Source organism: Pimephales promelas, chromosome 5 (assembly GCF_988280905.1).
Source record: "Pimephales promelas chromosome 5, fPimPro1.hap1.1, whole genome shotgun sequence".
NCBI lineage: Eukaryota > Metazoa > Chordata > Actinopteri > Cypriniformes > Leuciscidae > Pimephales > Pimephales promelas.
The window spans coordinates 8,322,315-8,337,746 of NC_142773.1; the positions used below are offsets into that span (position 1 = coordinate 8,322,315).

Sequence of the window (15,432 nt, forward strand, 5' to 3'; positions counted from 1 at the left end):
ATTTACAAATGATTATTTTTATAGTGTAAATACCTTGCAAACATCGTAAAAGATGACACAGAAAACTACACAGAATTACATCTGTCACAGAAATAAATAACAGACAAAAAAGAGAATTTGTGCACAAAAAAAATATATTGCACACACATTCATAAAAGAGTGTGTAATTAGTCCATAATTAGTCAATGCAAATCACCTCATGAATGACCATGCATGCATACAGCTCTCTTGTCTCCATGTTGAGTGATGTGTGTAAACGGTGATTGTAGTTCTAGCACACACAAAAAAAAGATTCAAAATGAATAAAATCAGTGAAATGCAGAATCAAAACACCTTGCAAACCTCCAATAACTTAATATGTTAAATAAAACATACCTTTGTATGCATTTATTCTCACTTTATTGACCTATGTACTTTCTTCTGACCTTTGATAATTCTAAACATTTATTATTGGTTCTAAACTTTCTTCTCCTGCTCTGTTATCCAGAACAGCAGCAGCTGAAAGGTTTGCTTGAGCATGTGTGTGTGTGTGTGTGACCTCTACTCTACATGAGTGAATATGCATTTCCTTCAGCCTGAGGCTTATTATTTCACTTTTGGTGTGAAAGGGTCTTTACATTTGCCCAAAAATATAACTCAAATGTAACAAATTTGGTTTAAAAAAAAAAAACAAACAAGCCCAGCCCAGGTGAGAAATAAAGTAACGCAAAAGTACCGTAACACATTACTTTTCGAAAAAAGTAAAGCAATTAGTATTTCACTATTTCAGGTTTGCATTCTCGAGCACCAAACACTGTCGTGCAAATGAGCAGCTGGAGCGTGTTAGGGGTTTTCTGTTACAACGGTGTTATGTTAGCATAAGTTAATAACTAATAATCTTTGCAATGGAAGTGAATTAATCAAAACTAGCTTTAGCTGAACATTAACTTTATCCCAGAGCTGCTGTAAAGCCAAACAATCTGTAAAAGCTGCTTTGACGAAATTTATATTGTTAAAAGCGCTATATAAATTAAGGTGACTTGACTTTTTAAAGGAGTAATACACAATATTGCACTGCATTACTTTTCAAAGTAACTTTCCCCAACACCGATTATAAATAGGGGAGAGCGGGGCACAAAGGAACACTTTTTGACTTTGTCAATTTGTGTAAATCTACTTAGGGTTTTTTCCCCCCACATTAATTTCCCACATGTCTAGTACAATTATGTGTGGTTTTGTTTTATTAATACAGTGTATACTTTTTTCTTGATTTTACCTGAAAGAATGAAGTGAAATGTGACAACATGCCCCATAGGTGGGGTACATTGTAACATGTGAGGGGCACATTGTAACATATAACAGCTTAAAATGCTATCTAATCTAATAAAGAAATACAAGTCAAACCAAAATATTTCACACTCTCGCCTTGGGCACCAAATAACCTAGAGCCGGTGTTCTGACATTCCATCCTACCCGTCAGATCGTCCTACCAAGGCTTACTGCGCATGCGCACATCAATAATACGTCATTTTTGTCACGCTGAACAACACGCCCATAATATTTTACTACTTGCGCGAGATCTTCTTCATCTGAGGCAGGGGCGATTCTAGGGTCAGAGCTTTAGGGGTGCTGAGCACCCAATGAGCCCCACTGCCACCACCCACATTTTACACCCATATACGCTCCCCCTCTCTCTTCATTTTATTTATTTAATTAGTTATTTGTAAGGGGGGCAGTGTACACATTAATCAACATTAGAACAATGAAAATGTACCCGAGTTAGTTAAAAGAGCTAATTTCCATCAGTAGTTCCCAGCCAGCAGTAAAAAAGGCAACCTTAAAGATATTAACAAATTTGTTAAACTATGTTGGGTGGACTGTGTTCCTCTAGGGGGGTTCGGGGGCATGGTCCCGCGTTAGAAAATTTTGTACATTTTAAGGTTAAATGCATCAATCTCGTGCTCTTTGAGAGATCAAAATTAAGAGCTTCAACCCATGAACTGCTCGTTGAACAAAGAAAAAGCATTGATTTGTACCAGGACAACAAAGAGGGCTCAAACATCTTTTTAGTTGAGTCTCAGTCTACATTACATTATCAATGGTGTTTTAAGATCCCAAACAAATATTATAATAATGTAATAATGATTTATATAATTATTCCTATGATGTAAAATCCATATAGCCTATAAATGTACTAGTATATAATGAAAATTAATATTTCAAAAGTATATTTTAGTCAACATTACACTATAGAAAAATTAAAATACTTTTATCATATTTCTACACTTGCAAGAAATAAACCCGTAAGCTTTTATTTAGGAGAAAATACCAGATATATAACCATGCTGATCGCGTGAGCAAAGTGCACACTTTTCTTTAAATCACCCAGCAAAATTTGTGCTGTTTTATATAGGCAAAAAGCCATATCATGGATTCGATTTTAGTTTGTTGGCAAAATATAACACTAGAGCCCTTTATGTTAGGTTATACATTTTACATTATACATTTTACATCTCATGTGTGTTGGGAAAAGAGAGAAGAGATAGTTAGGCAAAAGGTAGATTCGAACTCAGGTCGAGCGCATCTAACTTCACTCACGCCCTACGACCTACGCTACGCCACTGTACCTACTCCGTGACGTGCATCTATTTACTAGAAAGACAGGCACTTCTCCGTTAGACAGGCAAAGCTCCGTTATCGAAAATGCAAAAAAAAAACAAAAAAAAACAAACAAAAAAAAAAACATTTATTTTTTCTTCCCCTCGCTTGGGCGCATGGCGAACTTGCAATGTATAAATTTTATCAGATCGGCCCTCGCGGCCTCGAAACACCACCGGCTCACCGGGAAAACTCCCGACTCTCCCGATTGCCACTCCGCTAACGTTACTCTACAGCGGAGGCGACCCGCTAGATTAAAACAGTCCGAAAATAAACACTTATTATAGGTGTACCAATGATTCAGGATACTGACTCCAGTACTCACCGATATGGTTTCGGAATCGGAACAACTGAAAGGAAAAAAGTGTGTGAGACACAGCTCTGGAGCGTCTCAAGCCTATAGTTCACACTACGTGATTTCAAGCCCGATTTAAGCCCGATTTGCAAATCGTTGAGTCGCCGACAAGTCAGGGTGTTATCGCGTGCAAATCGCGGGCGATTAGCGGACGATTAACGCTCGCCAATCCCTTAGTGTGAAAGAGCCAACAACGCACCAAAGACAGCTCGCAGACAGGTCACCGAGCTCAGAAAAATATCTAGCATGCTAGATATCTCGAGCAGTCGCGCGACTCAATCTCAGTGATGTCATGAGTACAGCCAATCATAGCAACGCATGGGTTGAGGACACCAGGTAAATCTTACTTTTTCTTTTCTTTTTTGCATTTTTTTTTCTCAGAGCAGATCGTCGAGCAAACAGTGTGCAGCACTAGTTTCTGTCTGACGTCCATATTCGCGTGTTGTGTTCTTCTCTGCAGTTTCGCGTCATTTCTGGTTCGTTTTATTGCGTGGTTTTTCGTGACAAAACATGGTTTCTAGACCAGATAGAATCTTGTTGTTGTCAACTCGTTATTTGTTTGATTATTTTCAGGATTTAGACCGTACTATAGTACTGAAACAGCTCTCATTGAGTCACAAATGATATGCTCTTATCATCCGATCGTGGTTGTATCTCTATGTAGTGCGTTGTTAACTCGTGTAGTGAGTTACCTCCTGTTGTGGATCAATCACGTTGTGTTGTGTGGTGTGAACAGCTAAACAACTTGAACACTCATGATTTCACTGAGAGCAAGTCATGTAGTGTAAACTACATTTTAACAAAAAACATTTTAAAATCATGTAGTGTGAACTAGGCTTCAGTTGATTCACAAAACTACCTAACGGCCCGGATTCTCATAACTCTGCGTGTGTTTCGCGCTGGATGATGGCCGTGCTGAGCGGACGGTGCAGGTAAAGAAGTAACGTTAGAAGAAGAGAAATGTTTTCTTTTTCATTTCATTTTAAACCACAAACTACTGAGTATGTTTTGGACATTATTTAACCGTGTCAAAGACGAACAAAATTTTTAGAATAACAACATTTCTTGCTCCAAGTTTTAGGGGTGCTGAGCTCCTCTTTAGGGGTGCTGAAGCACCCCTAAAAAGGGGCTAGCCTCGCCCATGATCTGAGGTAAGTTTTTCACTATTTTTGTCAATTATTACTATACAAAGATATATAGCAGTAATGAGAACTGTTTACTCTCACATTCATACAAAGCAAATTCATATTAGCATTTTTTTCATGAAAACATTAACGTAAAATCATTCTACTCGTTTATTTCATACTGGTAGGACAATCTGATGAGGCATTTTGCAACGTAAAATCATCCTATCGTTTATTTCATAGGACAATCTGAAGAGGTAACGTTACACCGTAACATGGCCTAATAAGAAAATTCGGCAAAGTTACACAGAAATATTTTATGTAACTTAGTCACAGACGCGAAGCAGAAACGCTCAGTAGGATTTTACGAGGTAGGAAGAACCGATAGATATGGCTATAATTTTGCGCTACGGTAGGAAAATCTGACAAGGTAGGACAGATCGACAGAACACCGGCCCTGGACTCACATGACATCAGTCCAGCAGGTGTCAGTATCAGTGCTGTCTCTGCTCGCAGTGCCATGTCTCGGCCACAGCAGAGGAAGACTCGGCTTAGCGGCTGAACAAGAAGAAGAAGAGCAAGAGCTGTGAGAAAGTCAAGAGAGACTCCGAGATCAGCGTGGCGGAGACCCGAGGAAGAGAAGAGCCGCTGCTGATCTGCCCGTCCCCCTTCCACCAGACGCGGCCCGAGGGAAGCTGACGCGCCGCCAAGGACTCGCTGTCGTGTCGCCCGAGGATCGCCCGCCACCGCACGATGGGGAACGCAGCGACCGCCAAGAAAGGCAATGAACTGGAGAGCGGTAAGAGGAGGAGCGCGGGGTCGCCCTGCCGTGCGTTATAAAGCCCTCGCTGCTCGGGGAATGTCACTGTTTGTTTACCTCTGTAGCCTGTGCTAATGCTAACGTTAGTTAGCCGCTTAGCGAGTGCGGGAGTGCGCTTCCGAAAGTGTCATCGCGAGGAAATCCGCGCTCATTCTGTCTTCACCACAACCAGCCATAGTGTTTCTGTGTTTAAATCACACTGCTGTGTGTGTGTGTGTGTGTGTGTCATGTCGAAACCACAGAGCGAGTCGAGCTAGCTTGAGCTTGATCCGAGGCCTGAGGCTATAGTATCAGTGGCGGTCATTCTTCTACACCAGTGGAAATGCTTAAGTTATATAACGATAACCTGCAACTTAAAAACCTAAAAGGGCTTTTGTTTTCGCAACTTATGCAATGGAGTTAGAAGGTTAGAGGCTATTAAGCTGTTAGCTAGTTAAGAGAGAGGCCCAGGCCTGTATCAGGAGCGAAACACTCGCTCAAACGCCGTTTCTTATCGTTCACACATGTTCCCCAGATCTTCAGCTGACATTAGATAACGCCTGTGGAAGTGAGCTGTTGATCCAGTCGTCCTGAACCGAGGCCTGTGGACAGCAGCACAGTCTCTAGGAAACAACAGAAAGCCATTTAGTTAATTAAACGCTGAGCTCATGATAAACCAGCGGCTACTTTCACATAATCTTAAACCAACTATAAACATATGCTTGTCTGAAACTAGTTCAACCGAGTAGAAAGCTGATAACCGGCTGCCTGTAAGTATCGAGTATGAGTCGATCTGTTTTAATGGTCAAACGCTTAAAACATGTTGATCTTCGAGAGGAACATGTATGTGTGATCAGATAATCTTTCATCAAAGTTGCATACATTTTTGAACAAACCCGTTCTTGTCTTAAGACTTTTATTAATTCTTTTCAAATGCTGACTACTCTGTATATTATGCTCTTTTTCATTGAACTACAGTTCATGCGCCAAATTGGACCAAACAAAACATGCCATGGCCAATCACAGGTCCACACAAACTCCGTGTGCAGAACATATCCCGGGCTTCTGAGGGCCGTGAGCAAAAACTTTATCCGGGAGCCGCTGTTCATTAAAATGAGCCCAGAGCCTTTAATCTGTTCTTTCAGAGCAGTTTCACTGGCAACCAACAACAGTGAGCTAATGCAATTCAAAATGCGAGAAAAAAATTGAAACAATAGGACAAATTCAACAGAAAAAGACATGAATGGCCTACTACTTGGCTAGCCTAATAATAGACAGGTATTTAATAAAATAATGAAATACAACATTGAATAGTCTTTCTATAGATGTATCTCTCATGTCTGTCACTGTGAGACAAGCACTGAGTTTCGGTTCATTTTTGTGACGTGCGCCTGTTCACGGCGACCGAGGCTGCAGAAAGCACATCCTGTTTGTTTTCTTTATTTTGCAAAGGCACGCATTTTCTTATTGTTGTGAGGTTACACACATAAAAGTGGTGCGTCATGTTGTAAACGTGCTAAACTTCAGCTTCCACACACACTTGGAAATCTGTCTAATGATAGCACACATTTATCTAGGTTAACGTTAGAGCGAGCGACCTTGTGAATTTGCTATTTGTATGTTTCAAATGTTCAGCCGTATTTGAGATTGATGATAGGGCTAGGCGAATGTTTGTATTTCCTGCCGATATACTGTAAAGCCTGCGTGACTTCATTTCCTGTGGACCCTTTTCTTTTACTGCGATTAACTTAGTAATAAAGTTTAGGTTGACTTGTCGAATTTAGCAAAAATACAGGTTAAACTTGAAAAATTTGAATGTCGTGCAAAAGTTCATAAAAGGTGAACCTAATATATTATATAGACTCATTACATGCAAAGTGAGATATTTCAAGCCTCTATTTGTTCTAATTTTGATGATTATGGCGTACAGCTTATGAAAACCTTTTCACAATATTCTAATTTTGAATTTAAGGTTTTCGTGTGTGTGCGCGCACAGAAAACAGCGTGCGAGTCCTCTTGCTCTTGATGCCTGACTCTACTTAAAACACTTGCAAAAAGGATAATCTTTCACCCTATGATGGTTAAACTTTGCAATTAATCTGTGAATCGCATGCGTCCGGAATCGGGGGACAGCCGGCCTGTACGGATCAACTATGACCCTTATACTTGACATCACACATCACGATATCAATGCTAAAACGATATATCGTGCACCCCAAATAATTAGTTACACTGTAAACTTTAACCCTATTATTAACTTTAATACTTAATAATAGTCATTTTGATTTTAAAATCATTTTACGGAGGGACTAGGCTAGCTGTCAGTCTAGGTGGGGATTTACAGAGACTCTTTCTGCAGGTTACATCGCTACGCTATGCTTTACGATGGAGTCATTGAATCATTTACTCAACAGATTTGTCCAAAAACAGATTGCGGAACAAAACGCTATCTGTGTTGCTCTGAAATGCAGAAAGGTCATGTTATGGCATTGTGTGCACCTTTAGGCTACTCATTAGTAGGAACAGGAAATATTGTGCCTAAAATGTAACTTACTGAATATTAAGATCTTGTGGTAACACTTTATTTTACCGAGTACTGTGTACTTATTATCGTAAACGCAGTAAATTATGCATAACTCCCCCCTAAACCAAACCCCAATCTTAATAATCAAAATAATCTAAACTTTTAAAGTAAAAGGCTATCGAATGAATAGGTGCAAAACTACCTGTGTGCTGTTGATGATGTTACAAAATGTATATCATTTAAGTAAATTTAGGATTTCTAGACATTTCTACTGGAACATACAAAGCAGACTCACTCCTTGCTCTGGTTTCATTGGCAATATTTATGAATCATGCACCTAATTTAATTTAAAGGGATAGTTCACCCCAAAAAATGAAATCTCTGTCAGTAATTACTCACCCTCACTTTGTTCAACCCCGTAAGACCTTCGTTCATCTTCGGAACACAAATGAAGATATTTGTGATTAAATCTGAGAGCTGGATCACAATCTGACGGCGTACCCCCGCAGACCCCTATCCGTCGACGCGAACCCCTCTCCGACCCCTCCGCCGTAGCTCGACGTGCACCTCCAAAAATTTGTGACTACGCGTCGAGGCGACGCAGACAGCAAGGGCTTTGATTGGTCAGATTATACATAATTTCAGGAGTATAGCTTTTCCAATTCCCCCCCCCCCCCCCCCCCCCCCGCTATAGCGCTATTTTTAACATTTGCAGCCTCGTTCTGATAATTATAATACTCTTATAAAGAAAGTAAATAAAGAATTAAACTAAAAATAAACTGTTTTTAAAATTTCATTGTTAATATATATGTCTATATTCTTTTCTTTCTTTTTTTGCTCTCAATAAACTTCAATCAATCAATAAATCAACGTTTGTTTTGAAACACAGTTTGTTGTTTATTTTCAATACAATGTTCACGGTTACATCATTGATAAAACAGTACTAACGTTAACCAAGTCTGCCACGGGACACATTATCCTGCCATAGCACAGTTCCATTGGCCGCTGGAAAACGAGAAATCCGGCCACCATCTTGAACCGGTCGTATTCCGTATTTCGTTGCGTGGCAGCAGATAAGATGCCAGAGCACTGTGGAGCATTTTTTTTTTTTTTTTTTTTGCACACAAAAAGTATTCTCGTCGCTTGATAAACTTAAAGGAGTAGTTCACTTTTAAAAAAACTTTTGCTGATAATTTACTCACCCCCATGTCATCCAAGATGTCCATGTCTTTCTTTCTTCAGTCGAAAAGAAATTAAGGTTTTTGATGAAAACATTCCAGGATTTTCTCCATATAATGGACTTCAATGGGAACCAAACGGTTCAAGGTCCAAAAGACACTTTCAGTGCAAACTGTTCAAAGGGCTTTAAACGATTCCAGATGATGAATAAGGGTTGTTGTTACTTGAAGAGTGCAGTGTTATGTTGCGTCATGTAGTATTTGTCCTGAAAAGGCGATGTCTGTATTTCATTTTTAACTTATTTGTATTTTTAATACATTTTAATCAATAACTTTAAAAGCACACTCTTTTTACGACTAAAATAACAGTCAAGGGTAAAAAAAACCCCCTAATTCCCAAAAATGAAAACGGAAAAAACAGAATTTGTGAAAAAATAAAATGGATTTCATAGAGCCCCATCTATGGAGGAGTGATTCAGCTCTCAGATTTAATCAAAAATATCTAAATTTGTGTTCAGAAGATTAACGAAAGTCTTACAGGGTTGAACATGAGGATGAGTAATTACTGACAGAGTTTACATTTTTTGGGTGAACTAACTCTCTTTAATTCATTTTAACAGATCAGAAATTTGCTATTACGTTCCCAGTTAGCTCTGTTTATCCTTTATATCATGAGTGTGTTGTTGGACCATCTCTAATTCTGTCAAATATCAGCTCAAAATCTGTTTGTCTGCACAGCCTTAACATTTCCATAAGTTCATCTCAAACCTCGAGCCTCTCCAGTCTTTGTCTATATTAACCAGCTGTACTTCACGGTTAGCTCCAGGCCGTCGCATACTTGCGGAGCAGGAACGCACCATAAAAGGATGAGGCGAAGACGCCTGTAAACCCTTCAGACAGACCCTAGCTGTTAGGAAATAGGCGCCGAACGGGGCAGTGCCCAAAAGCACGTGCACACACTGCTCTCCAGTGATTCGCTAAGTTCTTGTGGACTATGGTTGTATCTTTTGTCACATCTAATCCATGTCTTGCACCGTCTAACTGATGTGATTGTTTGACAGAAATCTCTCTTTTGTATCTTTTGTCTTTCTCTCCTTTTTCTCTCTCTGATTCATCATCCCATCCATGTGGGTCAATGTTCCTGAAATCCATGGTGATCTGTAGAGACTTTTGGTATGATCACGATTACATTGGGTTACCGCAGTGGCGGAGAAACATTTGTGGGGTGTAAAAGAAAAGCCTGGTGAATGTAACGATTGGCTGATCATTTCTCCGTCACTGCGGTCAACTGACGTCTGCTGTGTGTTGTTCTTGTGATGTGTTAATCAGTAATGTAAACATGCATGCTTCACAAGACCCACTGATGTCCACGGTTGCCTTGTGAGATTGCCTGATTTTGATGTCTAGAAAGTCTAAGTAGCTAGAAAAACATTCCCTCGTTGACTTTTTTCTTTGAATGTCCATTAGTTGAGTTTACTTTTGGACTCTGAAATGGTGTTTTTGTGTTTCCCTCCTTTCAGTGAAAGAGTTTCTAGCCAAAGCCAAAGAAGATTTCTTGAGGAAATGGGAATCGCCACCACAGGTCAGGGTTTGTTTGTGTTTGTAGTGATGCAGTATTGTAGGAAACTTTCTTTAAAACGTGTGTGTTTGTTGTCCCTGAAGAGCACAACTGGCTTAGATGACTTCGACAGACTGAAGACGCTGGGCACAGGGTCCTTCGGCAGGGTCATGCTGGTCAAACACAAGGCCTCAGATCAGTTCTACGCCATGAAAGTGCTGGACAAACAGAAGGTGGGTCGGGGGTCGCAGAAGCACTGTGTTTATGATGTCCCTCTCAGTATGTCACACCATAAACATGTCATGTATTACCAGTTCTTGTTTAAAAGACAAAAGGATAGTCGGTGCTTTCAGTTTAATAAGTTGGATCGATACAGGGCTTGACATTAAAGGAGTAGTTCACTTTTGAAAAAACTTTTGCTGATAATTTACTCACCCCCATGTCATCCAAGATGTCCATGTCTTTCTTTCCTCAGTCGAAGAAATTAAGGTTTTTGATGAAAACATTCCAGGATTTTCTCCATATAATGGACTTCAATGGGGACCAAACGGTTCAAGATCCAAAAGAAACTTCCAGTACAAACTGCAAACTTGTTCAAAGGGATTTAAACGATTCCAGACGATAAATAAGGGTATTATCAAGCGAAACGATCACTCATTTTTAAAAAGAAAAATAACAAAGTTTAAGTTTTATAAGATCAAACGCTCGCCTTGCTCTGTTCTGTGGTGCACTCTTGTTCGAACTCGTTTTTCAAAATGAACAAATCTTTTTCCAAATCAATTCGTTCGTTTCTTTCGCCGAATGAACCAAATGACTTGGAAAAAGATTTGTTCATTTTGATGAACGAGATCAAACAGGAGTGCACCACAGAACAGAGCAAGGCGAGCGTTTGATCTTATAAAACTTAAACTTTGTTATTTATTTATAAAACGAGCGATCGTTTCGCTTGATAATACCCTTATTCATCGTCTGGAATCGTTTGAAGCCCTTTGTACAAGTTTGGAGTTTGTACTGAAAGTGTCTTTTGGATCTTGAACCGTTTGGTTCCCAATGAAGCCCATTATATGGAGAAAATCCTGGAATGTTTTCATCAAAAACCTTAATTTCTTTTCGACTGTAGAAAGAAAGACATGGACATCTTGGATGACATGATGGGGGTGAGCAAATTATTAGTAAAAGTTACTCTTTTAACTAGTTTGCTCACTGTGGTAAAGTTAGAGCCACAATTTTGACATCGATACCACCAGGAAAAACTGCTATATCGATATTTTTTTATATTATGTCATAATTTGGCCACAGGTTTATTAGGCTGCTGTCCCTTTAAGAGCTGACGCACGGTTCCGTTATACTGTTACACGTGTGTTTTCTGTCTCAACTGTTTACATTCACTTATAAAATGATAGTTCCAGTCCTTGATTCTGATTGGTTAAACCGCGTGCAAAGCCGTTGTAAAATACTCCACAAACACACACTTTGATCGTATCACATTAGTGTGGCCGCATTAGATTAGTGTTACACACACACACACCTGTGTGTGTAACTTTGTTTGTGATTGTTTGTTGCTGCATGTGTTGCTTGGCAACCTCTCTGGAAATACATTGCTTGGAGGAGGAATACATGTATTGTAACATATTTGTTGCTGGTGTTTATTTTATGAATAAAATGCATATTAAAATTAGAGCCAGATCGATATATCGGCAGACCGATATTATGGGCCGATATTAGGCATTTTCCAAACTATCGGTATCGGCAGTTATAATGGCCGATGAATGAATATTTCAAAAATAAAATAAAAATGGACGAAACACACTTGAACCATGTCATGAGTGTTGTAAAGTTTGTCCACCAGAGGGCACTCTACACCGTTCCTGTTGGCAACACTCGTTGAGTTGGTCACGAGACATACATTGCTTGAATAACAATTAAAAGATCATCCCCATCAGTTCTCTTAACTCAAATAAGCATAAAATTTGTGAGTATCATGTCCAGTTTAAAAATAAATAATAATAAATTATCGGCCGATATATCAGATTATAAAACCCAAAAATATTTGTATCGGTATCAGCCTTCAAAATCCTTTATCGGTCGGGCTCTAATTAAAATGAATATTTTTTTTGAGTAACTATTTTAATAAGGCAATAAGCCCAGTGAAGCTGTGTTTTACAGTGAGTGTAGAAGAGATGAGGGGGTTTAGGCACTCCACGTCGAGTCTAACACCCCTCAGCTGATCTACACCCACTGTAAATCACGGCTTCACAGGGCTTATCGCCTTATTAAAACATAACTTACTGTGGTAACGTTAATACTCGCCAAAGCTGGCATTTTGACTTTATTTTGTGTGTATTTGACTGTTTAAGTGCAATAAGCAGGGAAAAATAACTGAGAGGTGGCTTTATGTGCTGCACTTTGGTGTGAGTGAGAAATTATGCTCAATACACACAATCCCTCGCTGAAATTCAAGCCCTGTCACTCGCTGTCGGAGAGATGAGAGAGTGCGTAGCTGGCATCATGGATCTATCCTGCGGGAAACGAGGACGGGAAGCGTTTCAGATATTTTAGTAGCGAAATGCATCATGTTTTTGACACTAAATTTCACTTAGTTTATTATTTCAGGTGCCTTTTTAAAAGACTACAATTGAATAATGTATATTATATAAAATCAACCCGCTGAAGTGTGTAGTGTGTAGCACGCCACTGCTAAAACACACACTAGTTTGCTAATGCTAATGTCAAGCCCTGGATCAGCATGTAATACACAGCTAGGTTAAAACCGAATGAAATTCAGCCAATCAGAGTTGAGACCGCGCTCTAAATAAATACAGTGTGTATGTGTGTGTGATGATGATGATCTGCTCAAAAATTCTTGTTCGTGTGTTTGCTAGGTGGTGAAGTTGAAACAAGTGGAGCATACGCTAAACGAGAAGAGAATATTACAAGCCGTGTCGTTCCCGTTCCTCGTCAGATTGGAATACGCCTTCAAGGTACCTGACGTTACCATCATCATCAGCAGCAGATCAGTGTGTGTAACAGATCAGGGCGAGTGTGTAACGCTCTACAGTGAGGGTTCATTAGCTAACATGAGCAACACTTCTACATCTTAGTTGCACATTAATGTTCATTAACTTGCATTGGCAGATTAATAAACTCTGTAAATGTTTCACTCCTGGTTAGTTCATGTCAGTTAATACATTAACCATATTGTAAAGTGTTACGATCTCCTGGTGCTGCTTTCAAAATCTACACACACGCATCCTACGTTCCATAGCTTTAGTTTAGTGACTTCTTTTACGTGTTCATTTTTTTTATCTATGGTGTACATGTATTTGAATATCTTTTCTGCAATGTTCTTTATTTGTAAGCTAAAAAAACAAATGTAAGCAACAGTGTTTAGTTTAGAAATTAGAGATTTTCTTGTTAGTTTTGATAGAAAAGCATCAACGACAATCTGAATATAGCTTTAAAACTAGTAAACGGACATTAACGAGGAACAAAAATACATTACAAGCTATTATTTATTAGCGTTAATGTCAGCTTGGACTAATGCTCAGATCTGTGATGTTTACTGTCCCCCGTTGTGTAATCAACTGCTTACATTCATCATTCCTCATCATAAAAGCATTGAGATACACGAGTTTAAGCATCACAGATTTGACTTTTTGCCCCAACACTGAATTGTAAGCAGAATAATAACAGGGTTTCCGCGGGGTCTTAAAGTCTAAAATTCTGTACTTTTAAATTTAAGGCCTTAAAGGTGCCAAATGCGATTTAAAATCAAATCATACAACATGTTCCATACCAGATGGGGGCAGTATACCTCCAGAAATACCTCCACGGCCACGCGCTCTCTCATGTCTTCAAACAATATGGGCGAGTGCTGTGTTGCTCTGTCTCCCTCGTGCATATTAATCAAATCAATTGACGCGATAGTAAAAGGTTGGAAGACCGCAGTTTCACGTGGAGCGTTTGGAGATTTTCAGAGATTAGAGACTTAATGAACAACATCTCAATACTAAATTATAAGGGCCGTCTCATAGACAAGTCGGTGCATTTTGACGATATGGGAAAATGAAAGCCCAGGCTATTATTTCTAGTTTTATGATATTCGATTTGTTCATATTACATTTTTATCATTAGTTTGAATTAATTTGACAGACAGCAATTCCCTGATGTGGACCAAGCTAGCGTCTTTCAGAGCTGCCAACTCTCACAACACTTTTCACACACTTTCACGCCACACATCAGTTTTGTCATGCACAGAAAAGGACACGGAGACCGATGTCAGCTCTCAGATTCTGTTCATTTTATTACGCAATTCAAACAATAAATACAGTATTGGCGCTTTACACGACAGATCCCTAGCGCACGTGAACCGATCATCTCTACTAGCTAATGGTAAAAGAACACGAACACTGGTGAAAGATACAGTATGCTACAACTTACCAAAATGTATTCCTCATGCATAATATCGACCAATCATTTTTTTTGAACTCTTCCCTGAACTGAAATGTAGTAGTGGGCTGTATTTTCCACACGACTGACGTCAGGTTCAAGTACACACAAGCTGGCGCGAGCGCGACTTACTCGTGTACTGCAGTTTGGCTGGTGGTAACGTTGCCCGCCCGCATACCGCCTCCCATGGTCGAAACTGGTATTACGACACCTGCCGGGCCGGGGCTAGTAATTTAGCATGCTAATTCAGGTTAATATCTCGGCAGCACTATTACTTGTCAGTTTTTTAATGAGATCATCAACCTTATTTCTTCTCAATCTTTTGATGCGTGTTGCTCATTTTTGGGATATTTTAACCTCAATTTTTACAGATGGCACCTTTAAAAAGTCTTAAAAACGGCCAGATTTTCATCTGAGGTCTTAAATTTGATTTAGTCAAGTCTAAAAAACATTTTACCCTCGTTCATTTGCAAAACTCTGGCCGCAGAAATTTATTACATAGTAGCAAAAGAGTCGTAGCCTACAAAGCAGAGCTCTAGAGCAGGGGTTCAAACTATTATATTATTATAATTTTACTATTAATAATAAAAGATAAGGGGATGTGCATGTGAATGTCAGTAAGTTATCATTTTTTTGACTCAATCTTTATATAAAAGATTATTTAAAGTGAGTATATACACTACCGGTCAAAAGGTTTAGATCGGTAAGATTTTTTATGTTTTTAAAAGAAGTCTCTTCTGCTCACCAAGGCTGCAATTATTTGATAAAAAGTACAAAAAAGTTAGTTTAAAACCTATTTTCATTTTAG

The 15,432-nt window shown here is 39.2% G+C and overlaps 1 protein-coding gene and 1 long non-coding RNA gene across 2 annotated transcripts in view; one reads left to right on the forward strand and one right to left on the reverse strand.

Annotated features, from left to right (window-relative positions):
- Positions 1-4,693, reverse strand: LOC148981353 (uncharacterized). The gene is made up of 2 exons (XR_016168467.1): positions 4,584-4,693; positions 1-271 (listed from the first exon to the last, which is right to left on the reverse strand). It is a non-coding gene; the product is annotated as an uncharacterized LOC148981353 (long non-coding RNA).
- Positions 4,670-15,432, forward strand: part of prkacbb (protein kinase, cAMP-dependent, catalytic, beta b) — a 25,647-nt gene continuing 14,884 nt past the window's right edge. The window contains exons 1-4 of the mRNA XM_039649800.2: positions 4,670-4,915; positions 10,138-10,199; positions 10,280-10,408; positions 13,058-13,156. Coding sequence (XP_039505734.1) covers positions 4,870-4,915; positions 10,138-10,199; positions 10,280-10,408; positions 13,058-13,156 — 336 coding nt within the window. The 5' untranslated portion in view covers positions 4,670-4,869. The remainder of the gene's footprint in view (positions 4,916-10,137; positions 10,200-10,279; positions 10,409-13,057; positions 13,157-15,432) is intronic.